The sequence below is a fragment of the Pyxicephalus adspersus genome, chromosome 7 (genome assembly GCF_032062135.1).
Source record: "Pyxicephalus adspersus chromosome 7, UCB_Pads_2.0, whole genome shotgun sequence".
NCBI classification, from domain to species: domain Eukaryota; kingdom Metazoa; phylum Chordata; class Amphibia; order Anura; family Pyxicephalidae; genus Pyxicephalus; species Pyxicephalus adspersus.
Window position 1 is genome coordinate 34149380 of NC_092864.1, and position 22655 is coordinate 34172034.

At 37.0% G+C, this 22655-nt stretch overlaps 1 protein-coding gene across 4 annotated transcripts in view; it reads right to left on the reverse strand.

Annotated features, from left to right (window-relative positions):
• Positions 1 to 22217, reverse strand: part of ZRANB3 (zinc finger RANBP2-type containing 3) — a 197292-nt gene extending 175075 nt beyond the window's left edge. For all 4 annotated transcript variants that reach the window (XM_072418092.1, XM_072418089.1, XM_072418090.1 and 1 more), the window contains exons 1-2: positions 22096 to 22217; positions 15098 to 15250 (exon numbers count right to left, since the gene is read on the reverse strand). In XM_072418092.1, the coding sequence (XP_072274193.1) occupies positions 15098 to 15243 (146 nt within the window). In that variant the 5' untranslated portion in view covers positions 15244 to 15250; positions 22096 to 22217. The remainder of the gene's footprint in view (positions 1 to 15097; positions 15251 to 22095) is intronic.
• Positions 22218 to 22655: the final 438 nt, after the last annotated feature.

Genomic DNA, 22655 nt, shown 5'->3' on the forward strand with positions numbered 1-22655 from the left:
TGGAATCGGTAGGCATATTTATAAAATATTGAATTTATCTGCTAATCACTCGATGGTTGTCCATCTCTGGCTAGACTAGACTTGCTTGCATATCACCGTGTTAATGCATAATTACAGAACTGATCACTGTAAGTAAGTGCCATTTTTGAAAGGTGAATCTCTGTTTTTACTAACGATTGTATAATGAGGACAAATGCCTTTAAATACAGATTGTTAATGTTAAATTGCATCATTGCACCAAAATTAGCAGAATTTTATCAATGCTGCAAACAGTATAAGTAAATGTCTGAACAAGGGTTGCGCCCGGACCTAACCGGGCAGTGGTCTGAACTTTGGGTCCAAACTTACAATGAGCTTAAATATTTGGGGAAGTCATTGCCTTGACTGGGTAAAACATTATCAAACCCGAGCAGTCCTCAGAATAGGAAATTACTTTTGCTATATCTGCACAGCAGATCTGTGTTGGCCAAGACCAAACTTTTTTTGTAGGATATCTGCCAGTCTATAATTACACACGTGACATTATCTATTAAAAGAATAATATTAATATGCTAGCATCGCTTCCAAGATCAGTTGTACAACCAAGCAGGCAGGAGGCTGGTAAAGCATCATTGACAGGGTCACGTTATCAGTGAGCACATATGTGCAGCCTATCTGCGTGAACACCGCAGGGAAACCGGATAAGATGCTGCTTCAGCCTCCCGTTACCTTTAGTTCATTCTATTAACTGGAGAGGCCCTTTAAACAATGCCGTGAGATTTCAATTTGCTGAAACACTTATTTTAATATCAATTTGCCAAGTCTTTAGGATTCCTGCGCTTGAGCAAAACCGGTTACAAACACCTCTCTGTGATGACACCATGACAGATCGCTGAAGGCCAATTCCTTATGGAATTAATTATATAGAACCAAGTAGAATGAGAGGTAAGACAGTGTAACCTCACTGCTATTTTAAGAGATGACAGCAGTGCGCACTTCTGACTGCATACAGCTAACTTCTTCTGTGTTTGGAAGCACTGGATAATAGCTTCTAAATGCCACTGACAGCTGCTACAAAAACTGCATTATAGAAAATGAGTGTGTGTGTGTAACATATATATAGATATATATTATATAAAGTAAATATATTTATATATGCCACCCCCTTTTGACGCTCTACATTTTGCAGTCTTACATAAATTTATTGATGTAATTAGAATGTATTTTCTACAGAAAATGGTTTATAAAATGTAAGTGGAAAGAATTAGTTATTAATACTTTTTTTAAAATGAAGAGAAGTCAATTTATAACCAATGCTAAAAATATGATCAACTTAGCATTTAAAGGAGACACAAAATGATCTTATGTAAAGTGATTACCTAGTTACTAGATACATTTTTTTTTTTTTTTTTAGTTCTCAGTATTGTACTGTAATGCTATACGTTTATATATGTTTTTATGCACTTCTACAAGCATTTTAAAGCTCGATTTAAAAAAAAACTTTTAACCCTTTCAGAGATTGACTACATGGGGTACATAAAACCTCTTATTCATTCCCTGAAAGGGTTAAAATATGTGTAAAAAATTGGACAAGGCTTTAACGTTAAAGTATTTTATTTACTTTTATGAGTAAACTTTTTTTATTTTCACAGGTTATCCCAATGACAGGATGATTCCCACGGCTGCAATCATGACATGAGCACAGCCATGGGACTTTTCCTGACAGTGAGTGATCCCCGGGCACTAGGGGTTAAAAGAGGACAAAGCTCCCCATTCACCTCTAGTGCTTTGCGATTGGCTGCGGTTTTCCGTTTCTCAGCCATTCAGCACAAGATTTGAATGGGGAGACTTGTCCCCATTTATATTTAGTGCTCTGTGATTGGCTGAGAAATAGGAAACCCTGATGACAGCTCAAGCATCATCAAGATTTCCCTTTCCTCAGCCAATCACGGAGCAGAGTAATCAGCGAAGCTCTGCTATGCTGACTGCTCTGCTCCCGCAGCCCTAGAGCAGCTGTGAAGTGTTCTGTATCTGTATCACATACTACAGCTCCTCCAGGGCTGTGCATTCCACATGGGGATTTCAAACATGGACTTTAAAAGCCACAGGTTAAACGCTGGGGAAACAGTCCGTGTAGACAAAGCCTAAAGCTATACAAAAGACATTAATACACAACAAGTATATTTTTTCTTCACAGACTGCACAGGAAGCCTGATCTCAGGGCAATAAAATAATAAACTTTGTTTACAGTAATAAGTTAATCATTTGTTAAGTTTAAGTGGACCTTTCAGTAACTTTACAAGTCTGCATGAATGCAAATTCTTTTTTTTTTTTTTCAAGCTATTCTAAAACCATTTAATTTTAGAAAGTGTAGGGAAGAGTAAAACATGTCATTAGTATTTAGTATATTAGTAAAAAATGTGCAAGAGAAAATAAAAGAATAGAAATATTAAAACAGGTGTCTCTACTGTAAGATTTTCCATTTTTTTTATTCTAATCCTTTATAAGGGACTCAGGCATCTAGCACTCCCTGAAGAGTTGAATGCAAAACACTAATGGAAGCTGCAGGGCTAGAAATCAGAAGGTAACACAATTGGGTTGACAGAGAAGTGAGTATAACATTTATCTTCCAGGGACCTGATGCTTTCAATTCTTTAAAGACCTGACAGAGTCTCAATAGAGTGATCTTATCATAGTCCCTGCCCTAGAAGAGCTTAAGGATAAAGTAAGCCATATTATCAGATGGGAGCATATGAATGGAGAATACAAATGTCAAGCAGACAGTTTTATCACATTAACTAAACTGGGCATCACAACTGGGCACTGCAAGGCATGTCTCCTAACCCCGTATCCAAAGTGTGCAAAATCAAAAAGGTGTGTCTTTTTTGGAGTTAAAATGTAAACTAACCTGGGCACAGGCTACCACTGTTAACCATCTTCTAAAACCAATTAATAGGTCACGACCCCTAAAGTTGTCCAATGACTTCGGTGTCAAGGCAGTGGTGTGCAATGCCTGATGGACTCCTTCACACTATCCTCCGCTATATCATAAACAAACTGGCACCATCGCTAGCAGGAAAAGGACTCCTTATGGCTCAAAGAGATTTAAAGTTGAACTAAACTCCCACTTTAAACAATTGGAGATCAGGTTTTTATAGCAAAACAGGACAGGCAATGTCCCTTCTACAATACCAGTTCTCACCTGTTTAATGGACACCCAGCAGTCAAATTTATGTTGCCTGGGATACCTAAAAATTTATTTTATGCATACTAGGAATAATAAACTCTGGTACACCTATTATACAGCTCAACAACAAAAAAATGTTTTTTCACTTGCCAAGGATTTTTCAATATATTTAGTGTATTTCAGGTCTGCTGAATCCAGAAATAACATCAGTTTCATTGAATTGGCTCTAGTTCTTGTGATACAAGAATTGGAATAGACGATTTTACCAACAACACATGTTAACACAGCATTGTGTATATTATGTTACACCAATGTTTTGCATTTTGTATATTAAATGTAGTTTTATTCTCATGAAACTTATTTGCCTTCTTTTTATTCATACATTTTCTTTTTTTTTTTACAGAAATATGAATTCTTCAAAAAGAAGTTGTTTAACCTCCCTAGCAGTCTGCAAAATGTATGCAAAAAGCTTTAGGCTATAATTCTTAGCCATAACTCACCGATATTTATTAGATTTAACAAATTTATTAATAAACTTCAAATAACAAAACACAAAAATCAGTTATAAAAAAAATATTTAAACATGTAATATAACCTCAACAGTAGCTTGTATATTATGTATATAATTATATATATATTATATGAATATTTATTTGTAATGGACTCAATACAGCTATTTTGTATTGAATCCAATACAAAATTTTTTAAATTTCCCGCCAATCCTTCTGCCCGCACCGACATCACTGGGAAACCCCGGAGATCGTCGCTGCATACGCCGGCTGGAGATCGAGGAGGAAGGACGTGTCCCAAGGACCTGTGTGGACCAGCAGGACGCCGGGGGACAGCAACAGAGCAAGGTAAGTGGGTTTTTTTTAGTTAAAACCTACCCCAAGTAACACTCGGGAATACTGCTAGAGGGTGTTAAATGACCCTAATGTATTTTGCTACATTTGTGGTGAATATTCTCAGAAAAAAACGAAGAAGAAACATTACAGAATTTGTGACACCCCCTGGTATTCCTGTATCCGACATGGAGGATATACAGGGTTTGGAATGTAATCCAGGAGTTAGCAGTGGAAGTGAATACGAAGGAAGTGCTCAATTATTTATTATGTGACCTAAGTCTGTCAAAACAAGCATCTGCACTTTAAGCATCCTGGCTAAAAGAAAAGAACTGTCTGAGACCGGAAGTTAAAAAAAATGGTTTATAGGACAAGAGAGGTGACACTCCCACCATATTTCAGTGAAGATGGAGACTTTGTGTACTGTTGTAACATCCCTGGACTACTAACCCATATGGGAGTACCAGAATACCGAGCAGAAGACTGGCGTTTTTTCATAGACAGTTCCACTCAAAATTTGAAATCTGTTTTACTGCATAATGGCAACAGCTCTGCATCAATTCCAATTGGTTACTCAACAAAACTTAAAATATGAAAATGGTCTTAGCACCAATGGTCCATATATGTGTTGATTTTAGTAACTTCCTACATGGCCAGCAAAGTGGATACACAAAGTACCCATGTTTCATCTGCTTGTGGGATAGTGGAGCAAAGCAGGATCACTAGAAAAAAAGTGACATGGCCTCCAAGGGAAAACATGAAAAAAGGTTCAGCTAACATCATTAACAAAGAAAAAATAATTCCCCCCTTCAAAACACATAAATTTGGGATTAATGAAGCAATTTGTTAGAGCTCTAAACAAGGACGGTGATTGCTTCAAATAAATTTGTAGATTCTTCTCTGGATTGAGTACTGAAAATATAAGCAGGAATCCTTTGATGGACCCCAGATTCGGATACTGATAAATTATTTAAATTTTACAAGTTACATGACTGATACTGAAGCTTCCTCCTGGCACAGCTATGTCATGGTTGTCAAGAACTTCTTGGGTAACCATAAAGCACAAAATTATGAAGAACTGGTACAAAACTTGCTCTTAAACTTAAAAAATTTGGGTGCTACTATGAGGATAAATGTACACTATCTCCATAAATATTTGCAAAAACTTCCAGAAAACCTTGGCGATTTCAGTGAGGAACAAGAGGAGAGGTTCCATCAAGATATAAAGGTGATGGAAGAAAGGTTATCAGGGCAGATGGGATAGACACATGATGGCAGAATACTGCTGGAGCCTTCAACGTGATTGTCCTGATCATCAGCATAAAATGATACCATACAAACTGAGTTTTTCCAATGACCTCTTTGTGATTAGTTCTGTAAATATACTGAACATAGAATATATTGAAATTGAGTATTTCAAAAATGTAAATTTGTATACATAGTCATATCTAGTTTAATTGTGTTTAATTTTCATGTTTCATTAGTTTTCTATGAGGTTATTATTTAAAAAAACTAGAGACAATCTAGCAAAACCAATACCATATTTGGAATCTGTGCATTAAACATAAACTAAAATGACTTTAATTTGTTTGGCAAGAAAATGTTTGTTGACCAGTGTTATGTCATGCCAGCTTGGCCATCAAAAAGTCTGAAGGTTGTTTTTAGGGGAAAAAAAATGAAGATGGTGATGCCCTGCAACAAAATGGGGAAAGGCAAGTATCACAGGTTTGGTTAAATTGTGCTCACCACCTGTTCAAGCAAAGCCCAAACACCTAACCTGAATATATGTTCTCTGATGGTGATCAAAACTAGTAAAGTAAAAAGGATCAGGAATAAGGCCACAAACTAGAATATTCAGAAATAATAGGACTTATCAGTTTTTTTGCCTTTATTTCATTTTCTTTAAGTATCCATGAGCCCAAGAATTAAATACAAGCAAGCCCTGTGACAAATGCTACAATTACAACTGTTTTGTATAAATGTGTGTATTTTTAATTTCAAATATTACTTTTTTTACCATTATTTCATGAAATAAAAAAGGTTGATGTTAGTTCATGACAGCCGATGATTAATGTGCTTAGTGTCACTCTGAATGCTAATTACTAGTAGTGGGATGCAGCCATTTTGGCTACAGAGTACAGAAAGGCTTGGCTTCATTACAAAAAGTCGTTTGCGTACATTAATCATCTTTTTATACATGCACACCAGCTGATTCGCAGCCTGCACTAAGCTTTTGTTGCTGAATTGTTCAATCCCCTTAAAGCAATTGCGGAGTGGACAATATTGCTTTCTGTTGGAAGTCTAGAGGTGGCTGAGACGAGCCCGATAGAAGGAGCAGAGGAAATTAGCACTGTCACAGCCCATTACTAAACTCTGCAATGTGCGTACTTCGACATCTCTGCAGTGACAGGGAGAATACCAACGCCATCTCCAGCAAGGGAAAGACTCCTTACTGCTCAAACAGATTTAAATTGTAATCACCTCCTGCTGAAGCCACATGAATATATGTGCTGAGCCAGGCTTTGGCTCTAGATCATGGCATATTAAAGTGAAGTCACCAGGGTACTGTAAGACTGTTGACTGATATATTTTAAAGAGACCTTGACACCGTAAATTACATGGCTGTCATGGCACATATGCAAAAAAAAACTTTAAAGAGATCAGTGTGTGCCTAGGCTTCGTTCGTAGTGTTGCTGTTTACTGCGCTTCAATTTTGGGCATTTTTTCCACTCACTACCCTATGCATTTCTGTCCACTTTTGTGTGCAGTCCCATTCAGTGTAGCATCCAAACAGATAGCCACACATGTGGATGTACATTGCCATGCACTGTAGTATAATGCATTGGAAAAGCACTTTCTTATTGCGATAATGAAGCCTTACTGTAGCTCCCTTAGCAATGTAGATTCATGACCCAGTAGCAGAATTAACAACTCCACTTTTTGTCAAAGCTCCCTGATGCTTCTTACTGTGTCAAAAGCTTTGTGTTCCCAAATACACTGAGCTGTTCTTAAATAGGCCCTGTATGTAAAGACTCGGCTGCATGTGAAGTTTCACCTAATGATCACCAGTGGTTACAGAACTGCATTGCATAAGGAAGTAAAAATGACAATAAAAATGACTGGTGCTGCAAGGTGAGCAATTGCCAAAAAGATGGTGCTGCTCAAAAAAAGCAACATTTTGTATAAGCGCAGCCCCTTTAGGAGGGCAAATTGTTATCAAATACAATGGGTATGTTTACAGAAGACATACAGAAATATATTACTGTATTTGACAAACTAAGGACATCTACTTTTTAAGTGATCAATATAGTACTGGTTCCTTAAGAGGTTGCTAGGAGATACTTAAGCAATGAGTAGTTTGCCCCTCTCAGGTCAGTTTAATAAATACCAGTGATCTTTTAGGATATCTGTAAGGGTGACATTCTTTTCACTGACCACCACACTAATGTACTATGTGGTGTGGATATAGTAATTATATCAGGGGTTCAAGACCAGAAAGTAATTTTAAGGGTTCCCCGGTGTTAAAAAGTCAAGAAACACTGTACTAGATTGAAAAGAGCTCTAGGTTTATTTTATTTCTTGATTTCGTATAAGGCTAACATATTACAGAATGCTTTTAATGAAACCATTGTGACTTCGGACCCTTTATCTTCATGGCAAAGTATAGTGAATTTCCAGGTTGTGCACAGTTTACGCTTGCAGGAGGACTCAATGAGGACCCTGTGATGGCTCCTGCAGCAAAAAGGGAACATGTAGCATTGGATAGGGCATGTGTACTATCCAAAGCTACAGGTCAGGAACAAATGTCTTGGTAGGATGTCATGTGAGCAAGGTTTGAGCTTGGTAATTGGGATTTTTGATTAGATTTTTTTTAACTATAAACTAGTGATTAGCTAGAGGTGGATAGTGCATAAAATGAAGACGCTGCTTAATTTTCAATTAGATTTGTGCTTCAAATTCCAGCTGTATGACACCATTTTTGGGGGGAAAAAAACATCTTCATAAACAGCTTCTCTTACAAGCTGCAGAGAAAGTGGCCTTGTTTACAGTTTAAATAATTAGGAACAGATTTTGATGACAGTAGGGTATAGGGGTTCTTCACAATTTCAACATCTACCAATAAAAATAATTCTGCTATGAGCCATTTTTAAAAGCACATATACCTTGAACTCTCAATAATTAAAAAGCCTGCACGTTCTTCTGTAAAAACCAACTTACTTTTTATAATGTCTACATGTCATCAACCTAACTCCTGAATGTATTGCAGCTTTACATAAACTTATGCAATATCACTGAACACAACCGGCCCACTCCCCCATCACAGACTCAGATCTGCAATGGGAGAGTGGGTGGGGTTATGCCATCATGACGTCACGTTCAGGGGCGTTATGATGGCATAATCCGCCTACTCCACCATCGATTCAGCCCCTCTGGCAATTTTTTCAGATTGTGGCCCCGGACTAAAAAAAAGTTTGCCCATCCTCTGGTGTAGACCCAGCCTTAAAGAGGAGGAATTATAGAAAAATGTGTACATTTGTGTATTTTGGCTACAATGAAACCACTGTTTTGAACTAGCATGATGCCTAAATCTCCATGCTGCTATTTCAACCTTCCCTGGCCATTTCATCTCTAGCGTGTGTCCAAGCAGCTACAAAGGGACACATTAGTGGCTAGGGGTGACCCAAAAATCCAACAAAACCAGATGCTAGAGGATCTAGCAGTGGTTCTAACTCTACAAGAGCGTAAGGATTGAAGTCAGTAAATAAACAAATTAATTAAGATTAAATTAATTCAGATTAGGGTCCACACCTAAACTATTATTATTAAGTTATTTTTTATCTTATCTAGAACATATATTTTATGTGCTGGCATAGTAGGCAGTGCTTTACAACGTCCACCTGTCCCTCAAAGGGGCTTCCAATCTAATGTCTCTACCATAGTCATAAGTGATTTACGCAGACTAATGACAGTTTTAGGAGGAAGCCAATTAACCTAACTGCATGTTTTTGGGATGTGGAAGGAAACCAAAGTACCCGGGGAAAACCCACACAATCACAGGGAGAACATACAAACTCGTTAAAGATAGGGTCCCGGACCAGATTGGAACCTGTGCCCTAGAGCTGCAAAGGCCAGAGTGCTAACCATTGAAGCAACCTGCAAGATAAAACTAATATTAGAAAATACCTTGTTTTAAATAATTTCTCAAACAGACCTACACTTTGTTTTATCATTTATTGCTCTAAATAAATAACAATCTGGAAGAATTAAAAGGTCCCTACCAGGGTTCTTCAACTTAAATGCAGAATTCATGCAATGAACTGCAGAACTTGTCCAGAAGCTGGCCATAAATTCTATGGTCAGACATGTGCACATCATTTTCTTTAAAATCAAACTAAAAGATTGTGCATTTCTACTGTTATGAAGCAAACCCTCAGGGATGAGATTTAATGCTCACAGGTCGGTCCAACAAGGACTACCTGTGTGTGTCCAAAGTAGCTACAAATGGACTATTAGTGGCTAGGAGAGACCTATAGCAGCAACAATACCAGGTGCTGTACGATCTAGCGGTGGTAACACTGCAAGAGAGTAAGGAGTGAAGATAATATTGGATACATTTCCAATATTGGTTATTATCAATGTGTTTTGTTTGCTTTAACATTTTCCAAACAATCTTTTCTAGCCTTATGCAAGATTATGAAATCTGTATAGTCTTTAAAAAACTGTGATGGAATTTTGCTAAATGACATGAGTCCCTAATAATGTCCTCGGTTCAGTGTGCCCATTTTTAAAAAAAAAAAATAACATTTTTTGTAATATTAAATGTCTCTTCACTGCTGATTGCAGAGGCATGGAGGTTGCAAAACAGTCCATGGACATCCATGGGGACCTAGGCTCTTGTCTGGGTTACATTGTCAATGATTTATCTACAGAGGCAAAAATTGGGAAGTCCAAGCCAGTGCTTAGAATAGGTTTACATTAGTTGTGAGGTTACACTCAAGAACCTCATGGTCTTTATGGTCTGCAAATTTGAAAGATGTACTGTACTTTTCAAAAGCTTGAATTAATGTTAAAAGAAAAACATATTCCACAAGGTTATAAACCTTCTAATATCTGTTTCAGTTCCTAAAGTAGGTAGCTACTGGAATACAATTCAGCTGACCTCAATTAGACAGCAAGACTCCCATTGCTTTGGGAGCCATTGAGGTCTGTATGTGTACAGTATATGTGGCTACCCTCAGCTCCTTTTTTTATTTGCACGAATATGATTGTTGGAGGAATGAGGATCACATAAAATAGTATATTCCCATAGAAGGGGTTATTGATCAAAAGAAAAAAAGATTAAGGTGTGGATATATGGTTGGTTTAGTGCTTAGCAAATGTTATATTTGCTTATATAGGTGATAATATCCCTGTAAAGTAATAACAGCAGAAGAATGCTATACAATGAAACCTGTAAGTGAAGAGGTTATGAAGCAGCATATTAATCATTAGTAGCACATGCAGTACTAGTGTCATTATGCAAAAGTTTTGCTCCTTATGGGCCTTTAATGAGCAGGATTTGAAAAATGTTTCCGTTGGTATGCAACTTGGCCAAAAGAGAAGCATGAATCTTTTTGTGACCCACCAAATGTCAGTCTGGAGCTTCCTGTTATGTAATAGTGCAGACTGGAGATTTGCACTTCATTAGTCAGAATAGAAATGTATAGCTTTAGAAATGTCTGTATTGAAAAGAGTTAAATAACTGAACTATGAAATCCCACCCCAAATGACAGGCAAAGGACTTGTCACCAGTATTGCCTATAGGTTCCCTTGAGTTGATCTGCACTGTATTTTTGTGTATACACATACACACACACACAGTATTGTGCCTAAATTTCAAATTTTTAATTGTTATTTATCAAAAACATTGTTAAACATCCAGTGTTATCCATTAGTATTATTATTATCCAGTATTTATGTAGTGCCGACATCCTATGCAGTGCTGTACAAAGCCCATAGTCATGTCACTAACTGTTCCTCAAAGGGGCTCAGGAACATAGTCATTTATCTTTATGCAGTCCAAGGTCAATTTGGGGGAAGAAATTAACCTAACTACATGTTTTTGGAATGTGGGAGGAAACCAGAGTACCCGGAGAAAACCCACGCAAACACGGGGGAAAACCTGCAAACTCCATGCAGATAGTGTCCTATCCGAGATTCGAATCTGGAACCTAGTTCTGCAAATGCTGGAATGCTAACCACTGAGCCACTAGGCTGCCTACTACAATACTGGTAATTACTCTAAATCTAGAAATAAGGCAGTAAAGATTCTCATCTCCCGTCTCGTTTGGCGCTATAGGCGTCTTCAGGGGACCTTGTAACAGAGATCCATCATGTAAACCCTGATATAGGCTAAAAATTTTCCAAAGAAGGAATATCCACTGATTATATTGGTAATTCTGTGTGATTATACAGGTTAGCCAACCCTTACAAGAAACCCCTAGCAAGCCCTGGAGCAACCTTAGGGTTTAAAAGAACCCTGGAAGAAAAACACTGCATCTGGCCATAAACAATTAAAAAAGACTGCACATTTTACACATACGTTTTAAAAAGATCTTTGGCAGTTCCTCAAGAACCTCATAGAAGGAACATGTCCACTGGAACTACAAATTTAGTTTTTATTTAGCAGTTACTTTACAATATCAAATATAACACCTTAAATCTGATCCCTGGGTAAAGTAAGGCTACGTACACACTCTATAATTTTGTCGTTTGAAACTCGACTTGAAATCTTTCACGATCCTTTCCAACGACAAACGACTGAAATATGAATGAAAGAGCGCTGTACACATAGCATCGTGGTCCATGGAGAGGGGAGGAGCAAAAAAAGTGAGCGGCATCCTACTTGCATTGCAGTCGTTCGTCTGCTGTAGTTCAGGCACCTGCCAGGACAGATCCCTGAACGTTGTCAGGCACTCTCCGTCAGATTCTCGTCCAAGACGAAGCCCTGAAGTTCATCTCCACCGAAAACCATCTGACGTCTGTACATAACCTAATGCACCCCATTACACCCCCTACCCCACCACGGTCGTGGGAAACACAAAAAGAAACAAACATTTGCCTGTCTATATCACATACACAGTATAGTGGACACCAAAACAAAGACCCTGTTTTGAAAAACTGATCTTTTCTAAATTTACAAAAAGCTTGAAAAAGCCTATTAACCAGAAACAACCCTTTGGTTATACAGTAGACAAAGATTAAGTTGGGTTTATACCTAAAGTATTACTATACATATTACACAGTCAACGTCCCGTTATATCACTAACTCCCCCTCAAAGGGGCTCAAAACCAGAGTATCCAGAGGAAACCCACGAAAAAAACATACAATCTCCTTGCAAATAGGGTCCTAGCCCAGATTCGAACCTGTGATCTAGCGCTACAAAGGCAAAAGCGCCAACTTGAAAGATTTAGCTGATATTAGATACCTTGCTTCAACTAATTTCTCAAACAAAATTACATTTTGTTTTAACCCATCTTGCTCTAAATGAATAACAAACCTGAGAAACTAAAAGGTCTCTGCCAGGGTTCTTTAACCTAATGCAGTATTCATGCAATGAACTTCAGAACTTGTCCAGAAGCTGGCCATAAATTCCAAATATGGTGATCCCGTAGAGTGGGTCCTTCACTGTCTACTAAGATAACTACCAGACCCGTCCACGTCATTTTCTTTAAAATCAAAGTAAAAGACCAAGCATTTCTACTGTTATGAAGCAAGGGATGAGATTTTTTGCTCACAGGTTGGTCCAGGAATGGCTACCTAGACACTTATCAAAATGAAGAATATTCACCTTATTGTGTGGAATATCTCATCTACATAATGATCTCAAAAACAATTCCAGCAATGCAAACTGACTCCACAGAGTCCTTTTTTTATAAACTTGGCAACTCTGACTGGATCATTATGGAGATAAAGGTTTGGAAACCACAGCTTTAAAGTTCTAATGTTACATTATTGATAATATACCATGGTGATTCTACAACTACTCATGCTTGAACCACCTTCTGTCATCTTCTATTTTTATTAATCATTGATTTTGTGTTACGCAAGAAACTAAGCCAACTGTTCTTTTTTGTTGAAACATATTTTATTATTGCTATTACACCTGTTTACTTTATGTGTGGTGACTTTTGTACCCCCTGCATGGGGACATTAGCCAGTGTGTGAGCTTAATGTTCTCTGTTCTGCAATAAAAACCTTTTAAAAATATAGGAAAATGGAAATATGTTTTCAAGATTGTGCTTTCAATTAAAAATTGTACCTAAAAAGAATTTCAGTTATAACAAAATGAAAAGTTACATTATTTAACACTTATAGTTAAAACAAGATACCTATTATCTTGTTATAACACCAAGTTATAACAAGATAATAGGTAAGAAAAATAATCAGTTCTAGTCACAAATTGTTATATTTTTAAATGGTAAAATTATAACACTTGGTTATAGGCATATTTTCAGTATTTTTAAGATTCCTCAAGATCAGTCTTTCTTAATTAGGGTTACTCCAGTGGTTGCTAGGGGTTCTTAACAATAAGCCAATGGTACCTCTCAGATAAGCTGATTCCAATGATCTTTTTGGCTTTTTGTAAGGATGGTATTCTTCCTACAGGCCAGTAATGCATAAAGCATTCCTCCCATTGACCACCACATTAATGTATTGTGAACTGTGGATATTGTAATTATTTTCAGGAGTTCCCTGTTGTTAAAAAAAAGGCTGCCCTAGATGCATAAATTCATGGAACACATACATTTTCCCTGTAGTGGACTTTATACTGCAAAGATACTATAACATCAGCATTGCTTTTTCCAACAGTATATTGTGGGTGCAGTCAACATTACTTTGTCAGCTGACCACTGTCCTCTGACCACGTTGGAAAGGATTTTGGAAATGTGTAAACACAGTTTGCCAATTCTTTTAGATGCTTGATGTTGATGTCCTGCATTTGACCTAATTTCATCAGGTTTTGTATTCTTATTAACTTTTATGGGAATGCAAAGCCTGTTTATCGCCTGTAGACACAAGCCAGTACTGCCATTTAGGCTGTCCACCATGGGCGCAAAGGAAGGGTTTAGAGTTTCTATGCCTGCACTAAATGTTGAGCCAATACCTGGAGCAGGAAGCATGACGTACCCAAATGGGTTAACTTTTCTCCTTTGTAGTGAAACTAGCGCAGCATTTTAAGGTCCATGTTGAAAAATTATCACCGTTATTAACCTTTGGGAAAAGGATCACTCTGTCAGAGATAAACTTTAATTAAGAAAATACCTTACACAAGGAGTAAAGCATAAAACAATATTACAAAATTTTTTTTTTTTTGCCTGGCATATTATTAATTACAACAGGATATTAAACAAGATCTCACATCCGTAATTAATAATCAAAAACCACAAAGTAGAACTTTCTCCAAACAAAACAAATAACCGTAACATTTACATAATAAAGCTTAGACACTGAAAAAGTAACAAGCTAGAAGGCAGCAAACACATAAACCTAGGAATAGATCCAAAGATAAAAAATTTAAAATAGAAACCTTCTCAGAAACCCGTGAACTGAAAAAAGTGAAAGAAAATCTTGTTGTAAATGTTCTGGGTAAAGGTTTCTTTCAGGCAAGGAGATATGCATGTGTTTACCATGATAAGAAAAATAGAATGCAAAAATAGGAAGATGAAACAAACAAAGGTTTTAACCATAGAAAGTGTCTGTAGATGAATAAAGATGAAACAAGTGGGCAGTGAAGGAGAACCAGAACTTGTTCCAGACCCATTAGCAAGGACGGTTGTCAGACGGACTGGCGGGTTTTAAGAGACGTTAAAGTTTGCCTTCTACATAACAATCATAGAGGAACTCAGGCGCGGAACACAGGATTTTCTAATGTGAAAAAAAAAACCTTACATTCAACAAAGAAGCAGTGAATATAACCAAATTTAACCTTCAGAATGCCAGAAGTCATCAACTCTTAGACTGCCTGTACCTGTCAGTGGCATGCTAGTTTATAGATACACATCATTATCCTGCTTTCCCTTCCCAAAAAAATTAAGAAAGTGTTACCTTCCTTCCCTACGCAAGGCAAATAGAATTCCTTCCTTCTGAAAAGGCAATAAACGTTCCTTCAGCTTGTCAGGAAGGTATGATAGATGCTCATCCACTTCTGCAGGTGAAACAGAGTCCTTTTCCTTTTTTTCGGTCTTCGCCATTGTTTTACTGTAAAGGAAAAGAAAATCTTTAATGGCAATTTCTTTTTCATGTTTTTACCAGCTTTATTCAAACACAGAGTATAAGGAAGGATGGAACACACATGCCCATCCAACCACCACCAGCTCCATCCACATGTTAACTTTTACATTTTTTTTTAAAACAATAGCTAAATATAAAGTAAATCTACAGATTAGGCCATGACTACCTTACATTTTTATGGGTCTTCCATTTCCTTCTGTATAAAACTAATATTATGTTGGCAAGCCCCCAACAAACTTACCCACAATACAGGAGTGCTGGTCATGCATGATACATAATGTCAGAGAATGTTTGACAGGTTAGTTAACAAAAAGGATAAGGAATGGTTTCAAGCGACCAAATGCTAATTTTGATGGCCAGCAGGCTTTCTAGTCCTTTCCTATTCTATCCTACACAAAAACGGGTAGGCAGTTCATTAAACCGTAAAATGACAAAATGACACCAGAAGCCTCAAAATAGGTTCTGGATCTCTTAAACCCATACTTGGACCACAGGGTCTTAGATCGCCTAAAAAGTTGCAGTTCTGTGCAAGGATGCATTCTCAAAAGGCTTTTAAATCCTCAGAAGGCCCACTGATTACCAACCTTGCAAGTGCACTAAAAGCCCTGGTGCCAATTATTTTTTTTCTAATCATATGTTATTGTTTTACAGTTTTAACCATGTGTTTTCTTATTTGTGCGGTGCACTGACTGCAACATAGGCTGAAAAGTTAGTGATAAAACAGCTGCCAGACAGATGAGCAGGAAGCTATAAACCTATATGAGCACAACGAATATATTTAGTGGGACCTGTTGCAATTTTTTTACCATGCAATAACAGTAAAGTAAGCACCATTAATAAAACTTTTTACACTTCCACATTGAAGAGTAAAGGGCTAGCAAACAGAAAGCTTCTACAAGTTGCAAAATCCCCCTGTGCACCAACAACTGCATCCCTCATACTTAAGAAGGGGAGAAACAGTTTTAAAAGCATAAGCTCAAAATAAGGAGAGGTGCACACTATTATAAAATCGCTTTCAGGTAGCCTTAAGAAAATTATTTTCTATTTTGTAGCATTTTCAGATACTAAGTGAAACATGGACAATTTTTGCCGCAAACTGATGGTTCAACATTATATACACATTTTTTCCTCTAGCTAAAAATAAAATGCAATGTTTATATCTAAAAACATCAACCATTAGCTTTAAAGAACAGGGGTGTATATATATATATATATATATATATATATATATATACATATATACACACATACATATACACACACACACAAAATTAGAAGCTGTATTTTGGTTTAAATGATCCTGTGTCGACAAAAGGATAAACAAGTACCCCTGATGAAAGATTTAACACAATCAATCAAACCTTTAAGTTGGCAAGGCTATGAGCTTATCGCCAGGTATAGAGTTACAGTGTTTTGTGCCTAAGGGCATTGGTGTTCAGTATATGAAACTGGTAAATCATACTCTGTCAGCTGATCGATGGTTAGAGCTGTAATTTGACTGAGGACATTCTGGGGCATCCAGCAGTTCTAAATCCAAATACCAAAGAAAGATAATTAAATTGAAAAGGGCAAACATTCCAAAGCAGAGGAAAATTGAAAAAGAGAAAAACTAAAAACACAAAAGAAGATAAAAGTCTTTACCTTATAAAAATATTGTATAATTTTAGATTTATTTTTTTTTTATATTTAAGAGAGAGAGGAGAGAGAGATTTTGGAAAAACATAATCTCCGTCTGAGACTGGGATACATGCCATAGCCATATTTACCAGGCAGGACCAGAAAATTCATCTTAGATGTAGCAGGAAAAACAATGGCTCAAAAGGGATCTCCTGACCTGTAAATCCTGAGACCAGCAATGTTAAATTTTTGGACAATCCCAATATATGCTCAAGCCTATGAAGTATATCCAGCTTTTCATTACAGCCCCAACACCTCTGGGATGCATCCGACAAGAAGCTGTGTAGTAGTGTTGAGACTTTATTATTCCATCGAGTAAACATTTTGTGTGCCAGCTCTTGGTAGGCTGTACTAATACAGAATTTATGAGCTATGAGAAAATGTGGATATTTGATTGTGGGAAAACACAGTACCTACGTCGCTCTTCCATCTTTTTATGTACAATATAATAGAGTAAGGTTCCGGAGCAGTCAAAGATGCAAATAGCAAGGACACTACCTGACGTACAGGACCTTGTTGGATAATGCACCAGAAGCCCAGTGGAGCAAACACAGGATCATCTCTCAATATGGAAGGCCAAGAGGTTCTGCGTGAGAAAAATAAAGCAAAGGAAGCAACTTGCTCTGCTAAATATCCGTATCCAGGATATGTCTGGCTGGGACACAGTATAAGTACCTGAATTTGACCTAGTATCAGCCTCTTGCAAATAAGCTCATCAGTCTGCTGCTTCTCCTTATACAGCCTAGTTAAAGGCTGAGGGAATGACAAGACCTATATGTATTACATATCTGCAGAATAGACAGATTCAAGTCCACTACTGTGCAAAACATTGCTGTGGCCAGAATTGGATACACAAATTCATTTACAGGTAAAACTGCTCCTGTAAATTAATTTCATCTGTGTACTTTTTTGTCAGGGATTCAGGTTTATTGAGTCATTCTATGGTTTTCTAATATAGAGTTTCTAACAAGTTAGTGATGACAAGAACGTGTCATCAGGTCTTGTTGTTGTACCCAGGACAAAACACATACAGCCAAAACATCAATTAGTCAGAGGAATTATTGCACGCCTTGGAAGCAACATTTGCTTGCATGAAGCTACATATGGTCAGTACAAGATATGAAGACAGTAAAAATAAATGTAAAAAGTTGCTATTACAAACAACTGATACCCCCCTCTCATGTAACAGAGCCAGTGATGATCTCTCTTTATTAAGACATAAGAAATCTTTAGAATCCCAAATGACTACAAAACCTTACTTCAACGATATCTAATCTCTTTCCATCTTGAATACACCACGATGCAGCCCTAGGCTTGGGATCCAAGTGGGATCTGGAACCAAAAATATCAAGATAAAGAGCCTAACAAAAAAAAAAAAACAACAAACATCTGTAAACATTGCTTTATTTTCATTTGGCATGTTTGCAAATTTGATCAAGGATGGGATCTGCTTCATGTGTCATTAGAGCCTTTCTGGAGTAAAATGTAACATGGGACAGGTGATGAAAATAGCTCAGATTTAAAATATATATATTCTGTCTCAGAAAAGAAAAACATCCCTAAAATTCCATAAATTATTGCGGCGTATAAATATCATGCATTTGACTTTTAAAACCTTGAATCAAACGTGGAATTATTGCACCACTGTGTAAGCAAATGATGGCATCTTTGAAATGGCAAACCTGCTACATATTCTTAGTGCAGAGTAGTGCTACAGCTAGTATCACGAGTACTAGTTGCTGATTATGAAGAAAACAATGTATAAATTACAAAACTAAACACTGCACTGCAGCTTTTATCTAAACTATTCATTAAAAAGGAAAAAAGAAAATCACTTTAGCACATTTAAGTCAACAGCAATGCAGTGTTGATCCTGAAGCAGAGATCTAAAATAAATATTCCGAGAGAAGTCACTTCTACTTCAAGCTGTTTATCCAAGCAGATTTTACAATCTGTTGCAGCAGTGTGATCTCTCCCCGAGTGCTGAATGTGTGAAGTGTTGCAGAATTAGACTACTTAACATGAATTACTGCAGTCATAACTTGTGAAAACTACTTTGCACATTGCTGAATAATCAAAACTCTTAAAATAAGTCAAAGATCCAATGCACAAAGTGGGCCATTCTACTAAATAACTTCCCTAAACAAAATTGTTTCTGTAGTTTTTAAAGAAAGATTGTCTTAAAGGGGAAGTAAAATTTGGGCCCCTTGGAGATGATTGCTGCTATACTTGCAACTATGCACAGTCTACGGCATACAGCGGACAGAATGATCTCTCCTGGGTGTTTCCATTTTCACTTGGCCTGAAATTTTCAGCCTTTTACCTGGCAGGGTATGAACTACATGCAAGTGGACAGGAGTTAATTATCCTGCCACAATTTCATGCCAAAACCGTACACTGGGCCTGATTTAGTCAAGCTCTTTAAGCCTGGGGAAGACTATCGTAGGAGAACGTGGATGATCCAGCAATCCAGAAAAGTATTTCCTAATTTGCAATTTCTAAATGTTTTCAACCATGGAGAAAAATAATTCTGGGATTGTTGGACACCCAGGTTCTCCCATGATAGTCTATGCTCTCCAGTCTTGGAGAGTTTTAATGAATCTGCCCCACTGTGTCTCAGAAAGTTTTGCCAAAAAATTATTTCATAGTCTCATCTACCATAAAAGAAAAAAGCTCACCTGTCCATGCTAATTCATTGGACGGTACTCTACTGCTGCTTTTCTTGAAATATTCTTGAAATATAACCTACAACTTTTCAAAATTTCTCAAGTTAAGACAGAAGTAAATAGGTTAATGGTCTAAAATGTAGAACATATAAATGCGTAGATGGGTTAAGCGTCTCTTCAAAAATTTAGGTTAAGCATTGCCAGCCACTAAAGCATACACGTTAAGCTTTGTTTAAACAATATCTTCTAAAGCTTTCAACACGGAGGAGTCATCAAAAGGTACATATTGATTGTGGTTGATACCATCGCTGAAAAATCAGAGCTCGTTACCTAAATTAAACTCTACGCCTTGCGCAGATCTGGTCTGCTTCATCAGGAGTTAGATAGCAACCAATTTTCAAGAAGACAAAACCATTGCTGACAAAAAAAAAACATATATATATATTGTTGGGTTGGGCCATTTACTCTGGTGACAAATTTACTACTGCTTTTTCACACCCATTATGGGATTTGATTCCTACAGTGGATATAATTTTCTGGTTTCCTAATACATATGTATATTTGTCTGGAGACTGCACTGCAGTGTTTGTTTGATTCAATAGGAGATCTTTTATATTTCTCTTTTCACAAATTTGTATTGTTATTTATATTGTATTGTTATTGTCAGCAATGGTATTGTCTTCTTGAAAATTGGTTGCTATCTAACTTCTGATGTAGCAGACCAGATCTGCAAAACGCGTAGATTTAAATTTAAAGTAACAATCACTGATTTTTCAGTGATGTCATTTAGTGTGATATTGTTTGAACAAAACTATCTATACATTGATTGATTTTGATGGTATTATTAAGGTTTATGTATACATTTATGTCAGTTAGATGTTTTAATGATTTGTAAAATAAAATTTGCTTTTTTTTTATTTATGATTATGGTACCTTGAAAATCCTTTTCTATAATATATGTAGTCCTATTTTGCATCTCTTCTAAACAGGACCAACATATAATATTACCTTTTACCCTTTATATATAAAAGAGGTTTTAAAGATACATCTATACTTTAAGTATTTCTTGAACAGGGTTTTTATTCTGTTTGGATAGGGGTAATACTACGCATGCTGGAGAGAACACAATTTGTTGGAAGGAGAAGTAAAACTGTTTACATAATTAGGGTAAATACAAGAATAGCAGCCTTAAAAACAATGTGGTACAGAGTTGTACTTAGATGAACTTTATATTTTATTGCAATAGTGCGTACACTCTTTTAAAAAAAAAAAAACAATATTTCAAACACAAGAAAAGATTCCAAAAGTACTAAGAGTTATCAAAACGAAGCACAGCAGCTTGCTTTGCAGCTCTTAATGTTCAATTAAAAGCAGTATTCAGTGGGGGTGAAAACTGACCATATAGACATGAGCTTCACTTGCTCTCTGGATTGAGAGACCACATAGCATTGCAAGAATGCAATATTTTATAATGATCCATTTTTGTTTGTCTGTCTATGTTTTGTATTTCTCATCTAGGTTATTTTTTTATATATGTATATTCTTGTGGGCAATGATACTTTTTTTGTTTTTAATTGTCTCCAACTCTCTTTTTCTCATTTTGTTTTCCTAACTGTAGGTTCCTATCTAAATCTATTGTTGTCTTGTAACCTTGGTTTGTATTGGATATTTATTTGCAATACATTGTAATCATGAAAATAAGAATAAACGCATCACCAATAAAAACCCCTTTCAAGAATTTACTAGACTCTGAAAGCTGTGCTTAAAAATGGCAAACAGAGGACAAAGAACTGATCAGAAGTATTACCAGTGGTCCCACAGTAGCTGATATTTCCACCATTACTAAATTCCCATGCCTTTTTTTGCAAGGAGATTCTGTGTGAAGGCAGCTGCAGAACATATAGACAAGGATCAGGTCTTCTGGAACAATGAGCTGTGGACTGATGTAATGAAAACAGATTGTCTGCAGTATCAGTAACTGAAGACAGCATTTCAGAAGAAGAATCATATGCTAAATTTAGGCATAGGGAAGAAAATAGTGGAGTTTGGGTTTGTTTTGCTTTCTACTTCTTCAGGCTTGGGGCAGAATAATCATGTTAACCAAGAATTTTGCACCATATCAGTCTGTTAAATGAGAATATGAAGCCATCTTTCCAGAAGCTTCAATCTAGGCAGAAAAAACAATCTTTCTACACAATAACGATCAAATGCATGCTCGTAAATCAGGCAAACGAAAGATTAAAAAATGGAGGATGAAGGATTTCACCTAGTCAAGCCCATGATTTAAATTACATTTACACATTGATTGGAATTTGACACAGGAAATTTACAGAAAGAAAACTAAAACAAATCTTGAATGGAGTAATGGTTAAAAACCGGGTAATGTTCCCTCCTTATATACCCAGTGTGTACCCTAGGCACTCTATACCTCTCCTGTTCCTCTCCTCACCCTCCGCTCCCATCACTTACATTATCAGCTCCTGGTAAGGTGACTCCAGCGTGCAGATCTCCGATCTACGTCAAAACACAGGGAATATGACGTCATTCAAACTTCGCGCGCGCCGGGCGGAAGTGACGTTTGCCGCCAATCACGCATCATGGCATCATGGCAATCACGCTGCCATGATGCCATGTGCAGTACACGGGGTGTATGGCTGCTGTGTTTCTCTGATGCTTCCAGGGGTCTGCGTCTATATATTGGGCAATGTGGCTGTGCAGGAGGTTTTCTGCTGGGACTATACGCTGTGATGATCAGCATGGACAGTTTCTGGTATTCTGGGCTTGAAATGTCCTTGTATATTACAAGCTCTGTTCTTCAGCCTGGTTAGGTTAGGTTCCATCTACTGCAAACTTCACCCGATTAAGCTGCAGCATAGAACATTGCAAATCTGCTGCAAGAAAAGCAAATTACATAAAGTGTGTTTTACTGTTCCATGCTGTGCTATCTACATTCAACCTTGCATATGTCATTGTAAAAGTTAACCTTGATGCACCCTGCATTTTTACTGATCTTCCCCTAATAGGTATTG